At 56.5% G+C, this 19887-nt stretch overlaps 2 protein-coding genes across 2 annotated transcripts in view; both read left to right on the forward strand.

The window, feature by feature from the left end:
* The first annotated feature begins 2840 nt into the window (after positions 1-2840).
* ELAC1 (elaC ribonuclease Z 1) lies at positions 2841-6585 on the forward strand. Its single transcript, XM_059492827.1, has 3 exons — positions 2841-3074; positions 4497-4964; positions 5737-6585. The coding sequence occupies exons 1-3, from the start codon at positions 2918-2920 to the stop codon at positions 6219-6221; spliced, it is 1110 nt and encodes a 369-aa protein (XP_059348810.1). The 5' UTR covers positions 2841-2917; the 3' UTR covers positions 6222-6585.
* Positions 6586-13995: 7410 nt separating this feature from the next.
* SMAD4 (SMAD family member 4) overlaps positions 13996-19887 on the forward strand; it is a 39283-nt gene continuing 33391 nt past the window's right edge. Inside the window, exon 1 of the mRNA XM_059492704.1 lies at positions 13996-14100. The gene's annotated coding sequence lies outside the window, so the exon portion shown is untranslated. The remainder of the gene's footprint in view (positions 14101-19887) is intronic.

The following is a 19887-nucleotide window of genomic DNA, read 5'->3' on the forward strand; positions in this document are numbered from 1 at the left end:
CGAGGGCAACCGGGCAGGGGGTTCAGGCTGGGGCAGGTCCGGCTCTCACCCACAGCGCCCCCAGCTCCTTCTCCCAGGGCTGCTCCCTCTGCTCGTCCCAGCCGTGCTTTATCCCGGGATTGCCCTGACCCGGTGCCGCTCCAGCACCCGTTCTTTCCGACACACTCGGTCCGAGGGCGCGGTCCGCCCCCGCTCCCTCAGGCGCAGGGCGGGCTCTCCTCACGGCCCGCCCGCCCCGCCTGGCGCCGCCCGCGAGGTAAGGCCGGGACCGGGCCTGGGCTGGAACCGGGACAGGGCCAGGGCTGGAACCGGGGCTGGGGCGAATCGGGAGCGGGGCTGGGCCCCCCCAGCCCATCCCGGTGTCCCCGTGTCCGCCCCGGCCCCACCGCGTGCCCCGAGCCCCGAGCCCGGGCCGGGAGCGCGGGCGGAGCGGCGGCGGCTGAGGGAGCCCGGCCCGGGGTGCCGAAAGGAGAGCTCGGAGCCCTGCCAGGGCCTCCCGGAGAGCTGCACAGCCCCTGGGGACAAGGCAGGCAGGGACAGCACCCAGGCAATGGCTCCCACTGCCAGAGGGCAGGCACAGATTTTGGCACATTGGGAATTAGGAATTGCTGGCTGGGAGGGTGGGCAGGCCCTGGCCCAGGGTGCCCAGAGCAGCTGTGGCTGCCCCTGGATCCCTGGCAGTGCCCCAGGCCAGGCTGGATGGGGCTGGGAGCAGCCTGGGACAGTGGGAGGTGTCCCTGCCCATGGCAGGGAGTACAAGTATTTTCAATACAAATATTTTCAAGTATTTCCTTCCAACCCAAACCATTCAATTCTTGTATGATCCCATGATTTTACACAGAGGAAAAGGAAAATACAAATATTTGCATTTGCAAAGTGTTTATTTCTGCATTTGGTCTGAGATGGACATGAATCATGGCTCACCCCGAGCCCCCCAAGGCCAGGTTGTACCTTGGTCTGTGTGGGAGGACCCTGCAAGCCTACCTGGGAAGAGAGAGCTTTCTTCTGGAATTCCAGAATCCTGGAATGGTTTGGGTTAGAGGGTCCTCAAAGCCCACCCAGTGCCACCCCTGCCATGGCAGGGACACCTCCCACTGTCCCAGGCTGCTCCCAGCCCCATCCAGCCTGGCCTGGGGCACTGCCAGGGATCCAGGGGCAGCCACAGCTGCTCTGGGCACCCTGGGCCAGGGCTTGCCCACCCTGCCAGGGAACAAAAACTGGGAGGCTGTGGAGACTCATCTAAAAACAACTGAACTTCAGAAATTATTTTGAAAACCATCTGAAGACATTAAGGCGCCTGAAATTTTAAATCCTTCTGAAAAGAATGCAGGAGCAAATTCTGGAGGACTAGGGCTGGAGGAATCGCACTCTGTGAGGTGGGAGAGCAGTGTGCTGTCCACGTGGGCCCTGCCGAGCAGCCAGGCTCCTCCTGCAGACACCATCACAGACACATCCACGGCTGGGCACAGTATCTGGGGTGAAGCAGGTATTCCCCTGCCTGTGCCCTCGGGTCGCCCCTGCCTCTCTGAAGCTGCTCTGGGGGAAGGGGCCCTTCCCCTCTGCATCTCTGTGCTGCCCGCTCCTGAAATCCAGGAATGGTGCTTAAATGTCAGCAGAGACTGCTCAGAGAAACTCATCCTGAAACACTCCTAGAGGGAACGCTCACACAGGGAAACTCAACATTTAAACAGAGCTCAGAGGAAATAAATAATTTATTCATTCATTTATTGGGTGGGGTTAGAGCTTAGAGCTGTTCCAACTGGATGGGGCTGTTTTCTCTGGGAATCCACACAGGATTTGTGTTTGGGCTGTGTGTTTGCAATCTTCCAGGACATAAGAAGGAAATCTCTGCTTTTAAACAATGCGTTATCTGAAAGTCATATCCTGCTCTAGGCAGGTTTTACTTATATGTTTTAAGGGAAAGGGAATTTTATCCTCACACCGAACTGTGGAGGGAGGATGCCTTAACATAAAACTAAAATGTTTGTTGTTTTCCCTGCACAAATACATCAAATCACAGGATACCCCAAGCTGGAAGGGACCCCAAGGACCACCCAGCCCAGCCCCTGCCCTGCAGAGACCCCCAGCAATCCCACCCTGTGCATCCCTGGCAGCGCTGTCCAAAGGCTGCTGGAGCTCTGGCAGCCTCGGGGCTGTGCCCATCCCTGGGGAGCCTGGGCAGTGCCAGCACCCTCTGGGGAAGAGCCTTTCCCTGAGATCCAACCTAAACCTCCTGGAACAGCTCCAGCCGTGCCCTGGGAGCTGTTCCTGTCCCAGAGCCTGGCACACGTGTTCTGTGTTTGAACAGGTAACTGCTCTGTGTTCTGTGTTTGAACAGGTAACTGCTCTGTGCTCTGTGCTCTGTGTTTGAACAGGTAACTGCTCTGTGCTCTGTGTTTGAACAGGTAACTGCTCTGTGCTCTGTGCTCTGTGCTCTGTGCTTGAACAGGTAACTGCTCTGTGCTCTGTGCTCTGTGTTTGAACAGGTAACTGCTCTGTGCTCTGTGTTTGAACAGGTAACTGCTCTGTGTTCTGTGTTCTGTGTTTGAACAGGTAACTGCTCTGTGCTCTGTGTTTGAACAGGTAACTGCTCTGTGCTCTGTGCTCTGTGCTCTGTGTTTGAACAGGTAACTGCTCTGTGCTCTGTGCTCTGTGTTTGAACAGGTAACTGCTCTGTGCTCTGTGTTTGAACAGGTAACTGCTCTGTGCTCTGTGCTCTGTGTTTGAACAGGTAACTGCTCTGTGTTCTGTGCTCTGTGTTTGAACAGGTAACTGCTCTGTGCTCTGTGTTTGAACAGGTAACTGCTCTGTGCTCTGTGTTTGAACAGGTAACTGCTCTGTGTTCCAGCAGGCACCTGCTCTGTGTTCTGTGTTCCAGCCGGCAGCCGCTCGGTGTTGCCGGTGCCGCCCTCCCGGGATGTCCCTGGATGTCACCTTCCTGGGCACGGGCGCGGGCTTCCCGAGCCCGGCCCGCGGGGCCTCGGCGCTGGTGCTGCGCAGGGCAGGGCAGTGCTGGCTCTTCGACTGCGGCGAGGGGACACAGACACAGCTCATGAGGAGCCACCTGCGGGCAGGTGCGTGCCCTCGGCTGGGGGACAGCTCCGGGAGGCACCCGAAGGGAAGGGAAGGGAAGGGAAGGGAAGGGAAGGGAAGGGAAGGGAAGGGAAGGGAAGGGAAGGGAAGGGAAGGGAAGGGAAGGGAAGGGAAGGGAAGGGAAGGGAAGGGAAGGGAAGGGAAGGGAAGGGAAGGGAAGGGAAGGGAAGGGAAGGGAAGGGAAGGGAAGGGAAGGGCTGCCTTGGGCGGGGCTGCCCGACCTGCTCCACAGCCATCTCTGGCCGCCCCTGGGCACAGAGACAATGGGAATTAATTCATCGCGTTTAGCAATGTCAAACGCGGCCTGAAGCAGCTTGAAACAGGAACGGCTTGGTTGTTGTTTGTCTGGAGGCAGCTCCCTGGAGGGCAAACCTGCGGTTAGCCTTCCTGCGGGTAAATGTCTCTTTCAAGCGACGCTCTGTGTGGTGGGGGTAACTTTCACCTTTTGGCAAACGAATCAGGAATAAAGCTCACCTCACTGTCACAGCCGCTGTGCTTACACAGTCCTCAGTGGCCAAGCTGACTTCTCTGCCCCAAAGAATGAAGATGAATTGTCAGTTACAAACAGAAATACAAGCTCCCGCTCCTCCAAAACCTATCAGGGAATTTATTGTCAGGTAGATGGAGTGACTTCTATGAAATTGTTTACTGAAATCATCTTCAAACAAAAGCAGGAGATTCTGTCATTCCTGTGGCTCAGTCCCAGCAGGTGCTGGAGGAAATGCCTGGCTGTGTGGAATTGGGAGTTCAGCAGAGACAGAGGCAGCCTGGTTAAAGGACTTGTGTGTGCAATGAGAGAGTTCTGGGCTCTTCTGGGCAGGGCCCAGCTGGGGCCAGGCAGCCCAGGCACCAAAGAAAGCCCAGACATTTACAGAGCCATTTTTTATCTTGTTTTAAACAAACCAGTCAGCAACGGTGGGGTTCTTGCCTCTTAAAAAACTCTGAAATCAAAACTGCGTGCTGGTTTTCTTTTGGTTATTTTTTATTTTGTTCGTTCCATGGGCTGGAAGGAGCAACACAAATTCCTCATTGTGTTCCTGGTTAGTCTGCAGATTTTCTGTAAGATGGAAGCTCAAATGCTTCCTGGCACGTCCTTGCATTTCACATGGCAGATGTCACCAGCCAGGCCCATTCCATGCTTGTGGAATGCTTGGCTTAGAAGGAGCTAAACCTTGCATCGCTGCAGCCTCTTCTTGGCTATCAGGCCAAAATCTGCCTTGTGTGGAAGGGATGGGGAAAGAAACACCTTTTGGGCTGGGATTTGTCCATTAAGCACTGGTTTTAATTTCCCTCCTTGCTTCTTTCAGACATCTTGTTTCAAGCATCCCGCCAAACAGCGATCATTTCTGAGTGGTTACATTGTCTGTTTTCCTGTCTTTGTCTATTCCTGTTCTGTTCAACAGCCAAAATCACCAAGATTTTCATCACTCACCTTCACGGCGACCACATGTTTGGTCTCCCTGGGCTGCTGTGCACGCTGACCCTGCAGAGGAGCGCCGATGCCAGCGTGGCGCCCATCGATATTTACGGGCCGCTGGGGCTGCGCAGCTTCCTGTGGCGGAGCCTGGAGCTGTCCCACTCGCAGCCCGTGCTGCCCTGCCGCGTGCACGAGCTGGTCCCCACGCAGGACCAGTGCCCCGCGGGGGAATTCCGCGACTTGTCGGGCCTGGACCAGGGCGCGGCGCTCGCCCAGGCGCCTCCAGGGACGGTGCTGCACCTGGATGCAGAAACAGACTCGTACCTGCTGCTGGAGGACGAGGAGCTGTCCGTGAGGGCCTTCCGCCTCTTCCACCGCGTGCCCTCCTTCGGCTTCGTGATGGAGGAGAAGCCGCGGCCTGGGAAGCTCAAAGTGCACTTGCTGCAAGAACTTGGTACCTACTTCGACTTATTTTTCTTCTTTTTACTTCTTTTATGGCCACCTTCCTATGTGTTCTAGCAAACCCGAGCTGCTGTCTCTCTCCGTAGCCTGTTTTGACCCCATTTTCCATTTTCTGTCTGGCACCTGACCTCCAGGCTGCGCTGTGATCCGGTGTGTGACACCGGTGCCAGGGAATGCCGCAGACCACTTCCATGCTGGCAGCAGCTGACAAGCTCAGGTTTAGCCAAAGGTTCAACAGCTCAGCGTGGCTTTCAGGAAAACACACGGCCAGTGTATTTGCATGATTTTCTTGACTTTAATATGAGCAATATAATTGGGGTTTTTTAATGTAGTTTCCCTGAGCAGTTTCCTTGTGGCTGCCCCATCCCTGGAGGTGTCCAACCCTGAGACAGTGGAGGCTGTCCCTGCCCATAGCAGGATGAACTTGGAGGTGCCTTCCAACCCAAGCTATTCTAGGATTCCATGATTTTCTTCAAACACACTTCCTTGTGCTCGGGCTGTGTGTTTGCAATCTTCCAGGACATAAGAAGGAAATCTCTGCTTTTAAATAATGTGTTGTCTGAAAGTCATATCCTGCTAAGGTTACAAGCTCCTAATTTGTACGAAAAATCTGAAATATTGGCTGATTTTAATAGTGAGGTCGTGTTTTTTCCCAGCGAGCCAGCTTTCTGCCTAGCACACCTCAGGGGGTGTATTTTGAAGCTAACGCGGCAATAGCAGCACGGTGGGTGCAGCGCTTAGGGCTGTTTCCCTTTCCCTGGCAGGAGTGCCGCCCGGCGCCCTGTACGGGGAGCTGAAGCGCGGCCGCGCCGTGCAGCTGAGCGGCGGCGTGACGGTGCGGCCGGGGGACGTGCTGTGCCCGCCCGTGCCCGGCAGGAAGGTCTGCGTGCTGGGCGACTGCGCGGGGCCCGTGGGGCCGGGCGCGCGGCGCCTCTGCGGCCACGCCGACCTGCTGGTGCACGAGGCCACGCTGGGCGACGGCCAACGGGACACGGCGCGCCGGCGCGGGCACAGCACGCCCGGCCTGGCCGCGCGCTTCGCCCTGGAGTGCCGCGCCAGGAGGCTGGTGCTGACCCACTTCAGCCAGCGGTACCAGCGCCGCGGCGACATCGGCACCCTCAGGAGGCAGGCCGAGGCCGCGATGGGCGGCCAGGAGGTGACGCTGGCCGAGGACTTCATGACCATCAAGATACCCGTGAAAAACAAAACCAAGGACTTTGTGACCACGGAGAACCCAATGAAGCAGTGAGAACGAGGACTTCATCATGAGATCCCAATGAAGCAGTGAGAACGGGGACTTCATCATGAGATCCCAGTGAAACAGTGAGAACGAGGACTTCATCATGAGATCCCAATGAAGCAGTGAGAACGAGGACTTCATCATGAGATCCCAATGAAGCAGTGAGAACGAGGACTTCATCATGAGATCCCAATGAAACAGTGAGAACGAGGACTTCATCATGAGATCCCAATGAAGCAGTGAGAACGAGGACTTCATCATGAGATCCCAGTGAAACAGTTTAAAACAAAGACTTCATCATGAGATCCCAGTGAAACAGTTTAAAACAAAGACTTCATCATGAGATCCCAATGAAAAACAAAAACAAGGACTTTGTGACCACAGGGAACCCAATGAAACAGTGAGAACGAGGACTTCGTCATGAGATCCCAATGAAAAACTGAAAAATGAGGACTTCATCATGAGATCCCAGTTAAACAGTTTAAAACAATCCCAATTAAACAGTTTAAAACAAGGACTTCATTATGAGATCCCAGTGAAGCAGTGAGAACTGAGGACTTCATCATGAGGTCCCAATGAAACCGTTAAAAATGAGAACTTTGTGACCAGAGGGAACCCAATGAAACGATGAAAAACAAGGACTTTGTTATTACAGAGATCCCAATGAAACAGTGAGAACTGAGGACTTCGTCATGAGATCCCAATGCAAAACTGGAAAACAAGGACTTTATAATGAGATCCCAATTAAACAGTTTAAAACAAGGACTTCATTATGAGATCCCAGTGAAATACTGAAAAACAAGGACTTTGTGACAACAGAGATCCCAATGAAACAGTGGAAAACAAGGACTTCATCATGAGATCCCAGTGAAAAACTGAAAAACGAGGGCTTCATCACGAGATCCCTGTGAAACAGTAAAAAACAAGGACTTTGTGACCCCAGAGGTCCCTGTGAAACAGTAAAAAACAAGGACTTCATAATGAGATCCCAAAGAAACAGTGAAAAACGAGGACTTTGTGACCACAGAGATCCCAATGAAACAGTGAGAACCAAGTACTTCATCATGAGATCCCAATGAAACAGTGAGAACTGAGGACTTCAGGACAAGATCCCAATGAAATAGTGAAAACCAAGGACTTTCTGACACAGAGATCCCAATGAAACAGCCAAAACCAAGGACTTCATCATGAGATCCCAATGAAACAGTGAAAAACAAGGACATCATAATGAGATCCCAGTGAAAAATGGAAAAACAAGGACTTTCTGACACAGAGATCCCAATGAAAACCAAGGACTTCATCATGAGATCCCAGTGAAACAGTGAAAAACAAGGACTTCATGACCACCGAGATCTCAATGAAAAAGTGAAAACTCAGGACTTCATAACAAGATCCCAATTAAAAAATGAAAACAAAGGACTTTGTGACAATAGAGATCCCAATTAAAAAGTGAAAACTCAGGATTTGTGACCACAGAGATCCCAGTGAAACAGTAAAAACCAAAGACTTCATAACAAGATCCCAGCTGAACAGTGAAAATCTTTGTGACCACAGAGTGGGTGTGACTGGGGGCATTGCTGGGCTCACATGCAGGAGCTCTTCTCGTTCCACACCTGCAGATGAAGTTTTCTCATAAATAAAGAGAGTTCAGGCTTCCTGTCGGAAGGGAATTCACAGTTTGATCCACTAAAGCTCTGGAGCACCAGCACTGCATTTTCACGCCCAGTAACGTTTGGGAAGCACGCTCGGGAAGTCTCCAGGAAGGTGGCAATGCTCCTCATTGAACTGTCCCTGCCGTGCATTTAAAGGATGGATTGTCCTGGCAGAGGCACATCTGTGTCTGCAGGAATGTGGGGAACGTCACCTGCACGAGCCCAGCCTGTTTCTGCAGGACCTGGAGGGACGCGCAGAGCCTGCTTCCATCTCCTGTCCTCCCCACCTCAAACCAGAAGCTGGCCTTCCCCAAGTTTTACCTGAATTTGCTGATCTGACGCTGAGAGGAATTTTGAATTGAGACGAGACTTTTGAATTATTTTTGATGATGCAGTTTATTTTTTTATCTTTACATAAGTAAGAAAGGTGAGTTGAGCTCACATCTTCATAGCACAGCTCAGAATGTCACAAGACTTCTGGTTACAAAACCTTGTAAAGATTTATTAGCCAATAAAACATTGTCAACAAGAACTTCATCTTTAAATATTTTATCTTATAGATTCATGCGACAGTGTAAGTTTTTTTTAGTTAATTATAACACACAAACTTACAGCACTGTATTTTAAATTTCTAATTACTTTTATAACTACTTTTTTTTCTATATCTTAAGTTTTAAAAGCCTGAGGTTTCCTTTACTTAGCTTAATGTGTGTCTGCTTTAAACTATACATCCACATTCTCACTTCTAAGTTAAGTGAGTTTCTAAAGTTTGATTCTAAACACTTAAGTTTAGAAACCCTTTCCAAAATCTCAAATCGAATACTTTAACTTACCGAAAAATTCTAAAAATTTCTAAACTTCGTTCTAAAAATTCCAAACTTTAAGTTACCCAAAAATTCTGAAAATTTCTAAACTTTATTTTAAAAATTCTAAACTTTAACAGTGCAGTGCCTGTGCTGGGCTGAAATGCAGCACAGGCAGAGGGAGGAGCAGGGTGACACTCCCAGTCTCTGGCCACGTGGAGCAAGGTGAGTTCCACGGCTACTCCCACCCTGCCCAGCCTCTGTCTCGCCTGTGCTGGCAGTAAATCAGAACTGACTCACACCAACATCCACATTTTGCCTTCACTCACACTGCAGATGTGGAGGCATTTATTGCTGGCTGGGGGCTGTGTACAAATTGGGAACGAGACTGAATGACTGGAAACGCCTCTTGAGCTGTTTTGTTTTCTAGCATGGGTTTCATTGCACAGTTGTGACAATGAAAAGATGGCATTAGCTCACATTTTAGGTAGGAAACTAAAAATGCTACAACTCACCTTAAAAGTTTTTTGAGCAATCACACAAAGCAAGAGCCCATTGACAGTAGTTCTGTCCAACCACTATGAGCACAGGTACCTTTGGTTAAACAATGCTGGCTTATTTCAAATGCAATACCTGCTTGTGAGCCTTTAAACACAACGCACAGAGCTCCATTATTAGTATCCTAATACCTCACTAAATGTACTTTTCTGCAACCTAAAGAGTTATTCTAGACAAGCGTTAACACAGACCATTTTTCCATTTGTCCTTACTTTTTTACTTCTTACATAATTTTTTTGCTAATCAGTCTCATGGCTACTGCTTTGGTCCAATCACAGTTCTGCTCTCTCTGAAGTCTCCCTGTTGCAGCATTCCCAAAACCCTCTTAATTTTATAGATTCCCGCAGGATTCTTTGATTTCTTAAAACAATAATGCTGGGAGGAGTGGCAGGTGTGGAGAACCTGGAACTTGCTGATCTCTGTGTTTGTCCCTCAGAAATGCCACGCGACACAGGCAGACCCTGTGGACCATGCAGACGTGTTCTGTCTCCCCACACGCTGCACTTCATTCTCTCTGGCAGAAGCAGTGTCCCGTGCAGGGGCCGGGGTACCACACCCCATTTTGGGCGCTCAGGAGCCGAGCTGTGCCGGGTTCCACACAGGGACAGAACAGCTTTGCTGTCCTGACCCACCCTGCTGCGCCTGCTTGTGACGGGAGCAACCCCAAAGCCCCGTTTTTACATCTGTTTATGCACAGCTGAGACTGGCAGCCCAGGGCACGGCTTCAGGCCTTTGATTTGGGATGTGAATCCGGGCTCAGAACGGGTGATTTTGGGTAGAGGGCAGCGAGGGCAGCGAGCATCCCACTGCAGCAGCAGCAGGGCCTCCCCAGGTAGCGGGCCTGGGGGTTGGCTGCACAGCTGAGTTATCCGTGCAATTCTAATGCCGCTGATCCCACGGGGAGAGCCGAGGGAGGGAATGCTGCTTTCCCTGGCCTGGGAAGGAGAGCTGGGGGCTGCTGGGTCTGCGCTCGAGGCCAGGTCACTGCTGTGCATTCAAACACGGATTGCTCTTGGGCACATCACACACCCCGTGCTGGGTTACGCAGAACTGCTGCACTTTCCATTTAGCGCATTTTAGCATTTCAGAACAAACTGTAGCTGCCTCTTTTCTATCAGACCCTGTGTCCTTGCTTAGCCTGCTCCCCTCTCCTCAAAGTCTGGGTACAAATTGCCTGGTGATCCTGACTGCTACTGGAACCTGGATTAAATTAGCAGGGACATGCGTGCCGGTCAGGATAGGTTTGACCATCAGTTGTCTGTGTTCCCAGTGAGTTTATCCTCCCATTAATCATCTGTGGGTTGCCAGGGAGCAGAATTCCTCTGCATTCCAGCAGATGTGCCTGAGGGTTCCCCTGACAGCGGGCAAGGACTCTGCTCTGCACCGTGAGGGAGCTGTGACAGCTGCTGGGGCTGTAAAGGGAGAGTTTCTAAAATCACTCTTAGGGTCCGAATAGCTAATTTTAAACATCCTTCTGCCTTCCTGGAAGAGCTCCTCTAGTTTGGTTCCCCTTTTCTCAGCTGTCACCAGCAGAAGGACCGGTCAGAAGTGCAGAAGGAGCATTTCATGCTGCGGGGAAGAGGAAGGGAGGGGAGGGAGCGAGATGTGGGGAGCTGTGTGAGAGCAGGGATGTTCCTGGGGCAGGGCGCGCCTGGGCAGGGCAGGGAGCTGCACACCCCCTGCTCCTGGGGGCAGCACGAGTGGGGAGAGTGGGCAGGGGCCCTGCAGCACCGAAAGGCAGCAGCTGTGCTCCGGGAAATCCAGCTGGGCTGGAAAATCCAGCTGTGGGTGCTGAATCCAGCTGGGAAGGGAAATCCAGCTGTGGGTGCTGAATCCAGCTGGGCAGGAAAATCCAGCTGTGGGTGCTAAATCCAGCTGTGGGTGCTGAATCCAGCTGGGAAGGGAAATCCAGCTGTGGGTGCTAAATCCAGCTGGAAAATCTAGCTGTGGGTGCTGAATCCAGCTGGGAAGGGAAATCCAGCTGGGAAATGCAGCTGTGGGTGCTAAATCCAGCTGGGAAGGGAAATCCAGCTGTGGGTGCTGAATCCAGCTGGGAAGGGAAATCCAGCTGTGGGTGCTGAATCCAGCTGGGAAGGGAAATCCAGCTGTGGGTGCTGAATCCAGCTGGGCAGGAAAATCCAGCTGTGGGTGCTGAATAATAATAATAATAATAATAATAATAATAATAATAATAATAATAATAATAATAATAATAATAATAATAATAATAATAATAATAATTATTATTATTATTATCATCATCATGATAATCATCATCATCATTATCATCATAATTATTATTTTGTATAATTATATAATATAAATATAACATATAATATATAATAATATATTATATATTATTATATATTATATATTATACAAGATATATAATATATATCATATATCATATATCATATATTATATTATAATATTATATACATTTTATACAATATTATATACATTATATACAATATTATAATCTTATTACAGAAATGGGCGTTTTGCCCCCAGAGTTACAGAAATGCGTAATTTGCACCACACTCGGCAAATCCAGGCATGGAGAGACTTCAGTTGCATCTGCCCGGGAGGAGATGACAAATACAGGAGCATCATGTGTTACTTTTCAACACGAGGTCTTCAGCCTCAGCACGTGGAAACGACTATAAATGACTGAACACTGTGAGCAGCAAATGTTGAAGAAATTTTTTAAATTCCCGTTATTCTTGGTTCTTATTAGAGTGGCTGTGACACCACCTTGCCAAAATCCCCTTGTATTCAGAAAAAATGCATTACATTTTCCAGGAGATGAGGTACTTTGCACACCTTTTTCCATTCTGTTCTGCATTCAAACGGTGGCTCAACGCCACGAAGGCAGGGAGGTGCAACATTCGAGTTCTAAAACATTTCTTCCTTCTCAGCTGAGCTGCTCTGGGCAGTTTGCTTGTGCTGGTGAGGAGCTGGAGGGGCAGCAGCGCTGAGGGCAGCAGGGCTGGCACTGCGGGGCTGGCACTGCGGGGCTGGCACTGCTGGGGCTGGCACTGCTGGCACTGCGGGGCTGGCACTGCTGGGGTGCGGGGCTGGCACTGCGGGGCTGGCACTGCTGGGGCTGGCACTGCTGGCACTGCTGGGGCTGGCACTGCTGGGGCTGGCACTGCTGGGGTGCGGGGCTGGCACTGCTGGGGCTGGCACTGCTGGGGCTGCGGGGCTGGCACTGCTGGGGCTGCGGGGCTGGCACTGCTGGGGCTGGCACTGCTGGGGCTGGCACTGCTGGGGCTGGCACTGCTGGGGTGCGGGGCTGGCACTGCTGGGGCTGGCACTGCTGGGGCTGGCACTGCTGGGGTGCGGGGCTGGCACTGCTGGGGCTGGCACTGCTGGGGCTGGCACTGCTGGCACTGCTGGGGCTGGCACTGCTGGGGCTGGCACTGCTGGCACTGCGGGGCTGGCACTGCTGGGGTGCGGGGCTGGCACTGCTGCAGGAGCACAGCCCGGCCTGGGCTGATCCCCAGCGTGGGCAGCAGGGCAGGGGGATCCTGCCCCTGTGCCCCTGGGCTCAGGTGAGAGCCCACCTGCAGAGCTGCCCCAGCCCTGGCTCCAGCAGCACAAGGAGCTGGAGCTGCTGCAACCAGTGCAGAGGAGGCCACGGAGCTGCTGCCAGGGCTGGAGCCCCTCTGCTCTGGAGCCAGCCTGGCACAGCTGGGGCTGTTCAGCTGCACCAGAGAAGCTCCAGGGACACCTCAGAGCCCCTGCCAGGGCCTCCAGGGGCTCCAGGAGAGCTGCACAGCCCCTGGGGACAAGGCAGGCAGGGACAGCACCCAGGCAATGGCTCCCACGGCCAGAGGGCAGGCACAGATTTTGGCACATTGGGAATTAGGAATTGCTGGCTGGGAGGGTGGGCAGGCCCTGGCCCAGGGTGCCCAGAGCAGCTGTGGCTGCCCCTGGATCCCTGGCAGTGTCCCAGGCCAGGCTGGATGGGGCTGGGAGCAGCCTGGGACAGTGGGAGGTGTCCCTGCCCATGGCAGGGGTGGCACTGGATGGGCTTTGAGGCTCCTTTCAATCAAAGTTATGGTGACAGGATGGGATCCGGCTCTGGTCAAAAGTGGGTGACTTAGTGTGGTGCTGGTGCGTTGAAGTCAAAGTTTATGTGCTGGTTTGTTGTTTTGAGAGGGTTCATACCGTTCCCACAGCCTCGCATTTCAATCCAGCCCGGGCGAAATCCTCCTGGGAGCAGGGGAGCGGGGACGCGGTTCCCGACAGGAATGGGTACAAATCCGGGGTACAAATACAGAGTGTGACGGGGAGAGACACAAATGCAGGGTAAAATAGCAACATCTAACAGCGGCAGCTAAAGGCAAGTGTTAGAATTCTAACATTCAATGTTTAACAACAGACCAACACTTCCAATTAAGACCTTATCAACGTCATTAACTCCAGCTGCCAATTACTGCTCTGGAACAGAGCTCTCATCCCCGGGCTTTCATTCCTCGCGCATCCCGCGCCCGCCCGCTCCCCGCGCCGCCGCAGCGCCGCCCGCCAACCACAAACACAACGCGCCCGCCCGCGCCCCTCTCTGCGCCGCGCAGGCGCCGCGGGACCCGGATGTGGCGCATGCGCGGCGGCGGCGGCGGCCCGGACGTGTCGGCGGCGGCCGCGACAGCGACAGCGACAACAAACGGGCGGCGAGGGCGCGGGCAGCGCGGCACCGCGGGCAGCAGGCGGCGGGGGGCCGGCAGCGGGCGGCCGCTGCCCCCGGCGCCCGCCAGCGCCGCCCCGCCCCGCCCCGCCGCGCCGAGCGGAGGGGGCGGAGGCCCGGGCCTTCCCCCGCCGCCGCCGCCGCCCCTCACGGCGGCCTCGGGCCGCGCCCGGACGGCGGCCCAGGTAACACCGCTCCACCCGCTCCATCGGCTCCATCCGCTCCCCGCCCGAGCTCCTTCCCCGCCCCTGCCCCGCCGCTTCCCCGGGCACTTCCCCACCTTGCCGGGCGCCTGCCCCGGGCCGCGGCGGGCTCCTCCCCGCTGCCTTCCCCTCCTGCCCGGGCTCCCTGCACACCTCACCTCCTTCACGGCCCCTGAGCCGGCCTCACCGCCGCCTCCCTGCCGCCCCTTCATCGCCGCCTCCCTGCCCCCTTCCCACCTCCCCGCGTTTCCCCGGCGAGAAGAACACGGGAGCCCCCCCCCCCCCACCGCTCCCAAACTTTTTACTCCGAGGTTTCCAGCGCTGGGCAGCCGCCCTGCCCCGGCCGAGCGCTGCCCCCGCGGGCTGCAGGAGCGCCCCGGTGGTTCTGTGGCTGCTCCCTGCCCCCTTGGCCTGTGCCAGCCCCTGTGCGAGCCCGGAGCCGTGCTGGCAGCGGTTCGGCCGGCGGGGCTCGCCGCGGGTGTTAGCACGGACCAAAGCCGCGGGGCCCAGCCCGGGGCGCTCGGTGGCCCCGGCGGCTCGGAGGCCGTGCCCGGCCGGGTGCGCTATGCGGGGCTAACACCGGAGCGGTGCGAGAGCCCAGGGCGGGGGCTGCGGGGACACGGCAGCGCCGGGCTGGATCACCAGCAATCCCACATGGGTCGGGTTGGAGCTCCTGTCCCAGCTGCTCAGGGCTCCTGTCCCAGCTGCTCAGGGCTCCTGTCCCTGTTCAGGGCTCCTGTCCCAGCTGTTCAGGGCTCCTGTCCCAGCTGCTCAGGGCTCCTGTCCCTGTTCAGGGCTCCTGTCCCAGCTGTTCAGGGCTCCTGTCCCAGCTGCTCAGGGCTCCTGTCCCTGCTCAGGGCTCCTGTCCCTGCTCAGGGCTCCTGTCCCAGCTGCTCAGGGCTCCTGTCCCAGCTGCTCAGGGCTCCTGTCCCTGCTCAGGGCTCCTGTCCCTGCTCAGGGCTCCTGTCCCAGCTGTTCAGGGCTCCTGTCCCAGCTCAGGGCTCCTGTCCCTGCTCAGGGCTCCTGTCCCTGCTCAGGGCTCCTGTCCCTGCTGTTCAGGGCTCCTGTCCCTGCTCAGGGCTCCTGTCCCCTGCCCCTCAGCTCAGCTCTGCCCCAGCCCCTCCAGGAGCCCGGCACAGGGTGCAGCCCTTCAGCCAGCCCTGTCCTTCCCCGGGGACACCTGGAGGTGGCAGCTTGTTCTCCCTGCTCCCTGCCCTTTCCTTGTGACTGTGGGGAGTTTCTTCCCCCTCCGCATTCATGAACCTCTCTGGATTTGCTTGTTGCATAAGCACGCGTGTTTAATATTGATTCAGGAACTTTATTTCAAAGAGCTGAGGCCCAGGGAGAAGCGCAGAGTGCCTCACACTGATTAGAATTCTGTTTTTGAGCAGATAGCTCTTTACATAATGCATTCAGGCCGGGCTGGCGCGGTGGGGATGGGAGCTCGGGGAGAATCAACCGGCTTGGTGAGAACAAAGGTGCTCAGAGCAGGTCCCGGCGAGGAGCTGCTCTCAGCGTCCTGCAGGGGTTCAGGGCTCTGTTCTCTGCTGTTCACCTCCTGAAAAACCGTGTTTTGGTCAGGGCTGGGATTTTCCGTGCCTGCCGTGCCCTGAGGTGAGTTTTGTTAAGCTGTAGCAAACACAGAGAGCGCTGTCCCCGAGCAGATTAGTGTGGAGAGCAGATGTTATCTGCACACCGCTTGCTGGGCTGTGGGAATCACAGTGGCAGCACTCACAGCTGGGCAGGCAGGGCTCCCTGCGCCCTGCCAGAGCTCGCTGCGGCCACGAGCAGTGCTGTGTGCGGTGTGACAGGCGCGCTGTGACACGGGCCTGCCCAGGACGAGGCGCCTGCGGATCCTCTGGGGGCGGGTGTGCTCGCTCCTTCCTCCAGCAGGAGTGCCAGCACCTCGGCTGCCTGCGCCTGGCCTCTCCCGGGATGGCACCTCCTGCTCCGCCTGGTGCCGGGTGGCACGCGGGGCTGTGCCCGGGCTGTGCAGTGCAGGGTGGCATGCAGGGCTGTGCCCGGGCTGTGCAGTGCTGGGTGGCACACGGGGCTGTGCCCAGGCTGTGCATCGCAGGGTGGCACGCGGGGCTGTGCCCAGGCTGTGCAGTGCAGGGTGGCACGCGGGGCTGTGCCCGGGCTGTGCAGTGCCGGGTGGCACGCGGGGCTGTGCCCGGGCTGTGCAGTGCAGGGTGGCACGCGGGGCTGTGCCCGGGCTGTGCAGTGCAGGGTGGCACACGGGGCTGTGCCCAGGCTGTGCAGTGCAGGGTGGCACGCGGGGCTGTGCCCGGGCTGTGCACCGCAGGGTGGCACACGGGGCTGTGCCCGGGCTGTGCAGTGCAGGGTGGCACACGGGGCTGTGCCCAGGCTGTGCAGTGCAGGGTGGCACACGGGGCTGTGCCCGGGCTGTGCACCGCAGGGTGGCACACGGGGCTGTGCCCGGGCTGTGCAGTGCAGGGTGGCACGCGGGGCTGTGCCCGGGCTGTGCACCGCAGGGTGGCACACGGGGCTGTGCCCGGGCTGTGCAGTGCAGGGTGGCACACGGGGCTGTGCCCAGGCTGTGCAGTGCAGGGTGGCACGCGGGGCTGTGCCCGGGCTGTGCAGTGCAGGGTGGCACACGGGGCTGTGCCCAGGCTGTGCAGTGCAGGGTGGCACACGGGGCTGTGCCCAGGCTGTGCAGTGCAGGGTGGCACGCGGGGCTGTGCCCAGGCTGTGCAGTGCAGGGTGGCACGCGGGGCTGTGCCCGGGCTGTGCAGTGCAGGGTGGCACACGGGGCTGTGCCCAGGCTGTGCAGTGCAGGGTGGCACGCGTAGCTGTGCCCAGGCTGTGCATCGCAGGGTGGCACGCGGGGCTGTGCCCAGGCTGTGCAGTGCAGGGTGGCACACGGGGCTGTGCCCGGGCTGTGCAGTGCAGGGTGGCACGCGGGGCTGTGCCCGGGCTGTGCAGTGCCGGGTGGCACACGGGGCTGTGCCCAGGCTGTGCAGTGCAGGGTGGCACGCGGGGCTGTGCCCAGGCTGTGCAGTGCAGGGTGGCACACGGGGCTGTGCCCAGGCTGTGCACCGCAGGGTGGCACACGGGGCTGTGCCCAGGCTGTGCAGTGCAGGGTGGCACACGGGGCTGTGCCCGGGCTGTGCAGTGCAGGGTGGCACGCGGGGCTGTGCCCAGGCTGTGCAGTGCCGGGTGGCACGCGGGGCTGTGCCCAGGCTGTGCAGTGCAGGGTGGCACGCGGGGCTGTGCCCAGGCTGTGCACCGCAGGGTGGCACACGGGGCTGTGCCCGGGCTGTGCAGTGCAGGGTGGCACGCGGGGCTGTGCCCGGGCTGTGCAGTGCAGGGTGGCACGCGGGGCTGTGCCCGGGCTGTGCAGTGCAGGGTGGCACGCGGGGCTGTGCCCAGGCTGTGCAGTGCAGGGTGGCACGCGGGGCTGTGCCCGGGCTGTGCAGTGCAGGGTGGCACGCGGGGCTGTGCCCAGGCTGTGCAGTGCAGGGTGGCACGCGGGGCTGTGCCCGGGCTGTGCAGTGCAGGGTGGCACGCGGGGCTGTGCCCAGTGTGATCCACTGTCAGAGGAGTTCATATGCTGTGGTGTGCAGATCTTCCTGCTCTGACCCCACATGGGCCTGTACTGAGTGGAGGAGTTGTTTTTTAGCTGTGTGCCTTCTCAAAAAGTGAAAATAAGAAAGAGCAGAGAATTGTGTAAAATGAACTCGCTGGGGTTTAAAGCACACGGTACAGTCAGGTCATCACAGCAGGGTTTGCTTTTCCCCGCTGTGCCCTCAGAGGGAAGGTGGGTTTGCAGTGGGCTTACCCTGGGGTCAGCTCCTCCAACAAGAGTTAGAGCAACTCTTTGTGCCCTCTGCGCCCTCAGTGTGGGCACTGGGCAGGCGTTCCAGCCCCAGGTTGCTCTGCTCTCTGTGCCCCCTCAGTGTGGGCACTGGGCAGGCATTCCAGCCCCAGGTTGCTCTGCTCTCTGTGCCCCCTCAGTGTGGGCACTGGGCAGGCGTTCCAGCCCCAGGTTGCTCTGCTCTCTGTGCCCCCTCAGTGTGGGCACTGTTGGAGCCCTGAGGGAGCTTTGTCCCCTCTGTGCCCTGAGTGTGGGCAGTGCTTGTGGGCTGGATGCCCGGGTGGGAGCTGCGGTTGGAAACGTGCCCGAGCAGCTCCTGGGCACCCGCTCCGCTCCAGCCTGTCCCGTGGAGCGATGGCTGCTCCGCCTTCTCAAACGTGAGCTCGTGTCAACACCAAACTGCTGCCACTCAGGGTTCCCTTCAAGCTCCTCTCCTGCTCTCCAGCTTCATGCTTTATGTGTCTTAGATTTCGGTGGCTGCTGGCAGAGGGATGAGGAGAATTGATACTGGTGATTCAGATGCGTGCACTAAAATAGTGTTCTGGGAACGCTAGCACGGAGCAGGGCAGCGTGGTGGGTGCCTCCTCTGTGCTCCTCCCTGCTCTTTAGTGCTAATTGTTCTCATGTCTGCAAGGAGACATTTTGCTGCTGTTCACCCCTGGGGCAAGTAGATAATAATCTAATGTGCTGGAAAGTATCTGCAGTTTAATCACTTACTCATATCTTCATCAAATCACGAGCTGCTTTTTGTTTTATTGGTGTATGGATTTTCCTCTATTGTGTTTGTCATAAAACTTGTGTCCTTGCGTTATTAAACAGCAGAACTCCGTAGTGATGTTCTGGTGGTTGAAAGCCATCAGGTGTGTTCCTGACGTGCGTGTGTTTGTCTGGTTCTGGAGGCAGCAGCTGAGGCAGGAGCCTTTCTCGTGTGAAGTGTTCTAGCAGTTTGCACAGTGCTCTAATTAGCCACTTCGTTAGTGTCGCCTTGCTGCCTGGTGTCAGAATAATGCTGCAGATCTGTCTGGGGTGCCTGTTGCTCGTGAATCACGCTCCCAGAGCATCACTGGCAGCCGTAAGCAAGCAGTTCTTGGGTTTTTCTACATACATTTTCCCAAAAATTGCTTTCGTGGCTGCAACTTGGAGATGCAGTTTAGTTCTTTCAGGTGTGTTTTGCATTGACTCATTTCCCTGCTCAGCCCCCAGAATTACAGCCCCCACATCCTTCCCTTGGCCTTGTGTGGCACCAGCAGCCTTGCTCTGGCTGTCCTTGTCCCTGTGCTGTGATATCCGTGGGTTTGTGTCCTTGGAAGTGGTGTGGTTAATGTCGGGGCAGCAATGTTCCCTGCGGGCGTGGGTGTGTGCAGGGTGCCTCGGGTACTGTGCCCTGCCCAGGCGTGCCAGGCTCTGCAGCGTGGCAGAGTGCGGCATTGTACCTGGGGCTGGGCTGGTGTCACTGTGTCACATCACCCGTGCCCAGCTGATGGCCGTTGGTGCCTGGGGACACACTCTGGTGTCACTGTGTCACATCACCCGTGCCCAGCTGATGGCTGTTGGTGCCTGGGGACACACTCTGGTGTCACTGTGTCACAGTGCCGTGCCCAGCTGATGGCTGTTGGTGCCTGGGGACACACTCTGGTGTCACTGTGTCACATCACCCGTGCCCAGCTGATGGCTGTTGGTGCCTGGGGACACACTCTGGGGTCACTGTGCCACATCACCCGTGCCCAGCTGATGGCTGTTGGTGCCTGGGGACACACTCTGGTGTCACTGTGTCACATCACCCGTGCCCAGCTGATGGCCGTTGGTGCCTGGGGACACACTCTGGTGTCACTGTGTCACAGTGCCGTGCCCAGCTGATGGCCGTTGGTGCCTGGGGACACACTCTGGTGTCACTGTGTCACATCACCCGTGCCCAGCTGATGGCCGTTGGT

This window comes from Ammospiza nelsoni, chromosome Z (genome assembly GCF_027579445.1).
Source record: "Ammospiza nelsoni isolate bAmmNel1 chromosome Z, bAmmNel1.pri, whole genome shotgun sequence".
NCBI classification, from domain to species: Eukaryota; Metazoa; Chordata; class Aves; order Passeriformes; family Passerellidae; genus Ammospiza; species Ammospiza nelsoni.

Excerpts from the sequence above, each read along its gene's own strand:
- ELAC1 (XM_059492827.1), top strand. The coding sequence starts at position 2,918 with ATGTCCCTGGATGTCACCTTCCTGGGCACGGGCGCGGGCTTCCCGAGC. Across the intron at positions 3,075-4,496 it reads GAGGAGCCACCTGCGGGCAG|CCAAAATCACCAAGATTTTC; the intron begins GTGCGTGCCCTC and ends TCTGTTCAACAG. Across the intron at positions 4,965-5,736 it reads GCACTTGCTGCAAGAACTTG|GAGTGCCGCCCGGCGCCCTG; the intron begins GTACCTACTTCG and ends TTTCCCTGGCAG.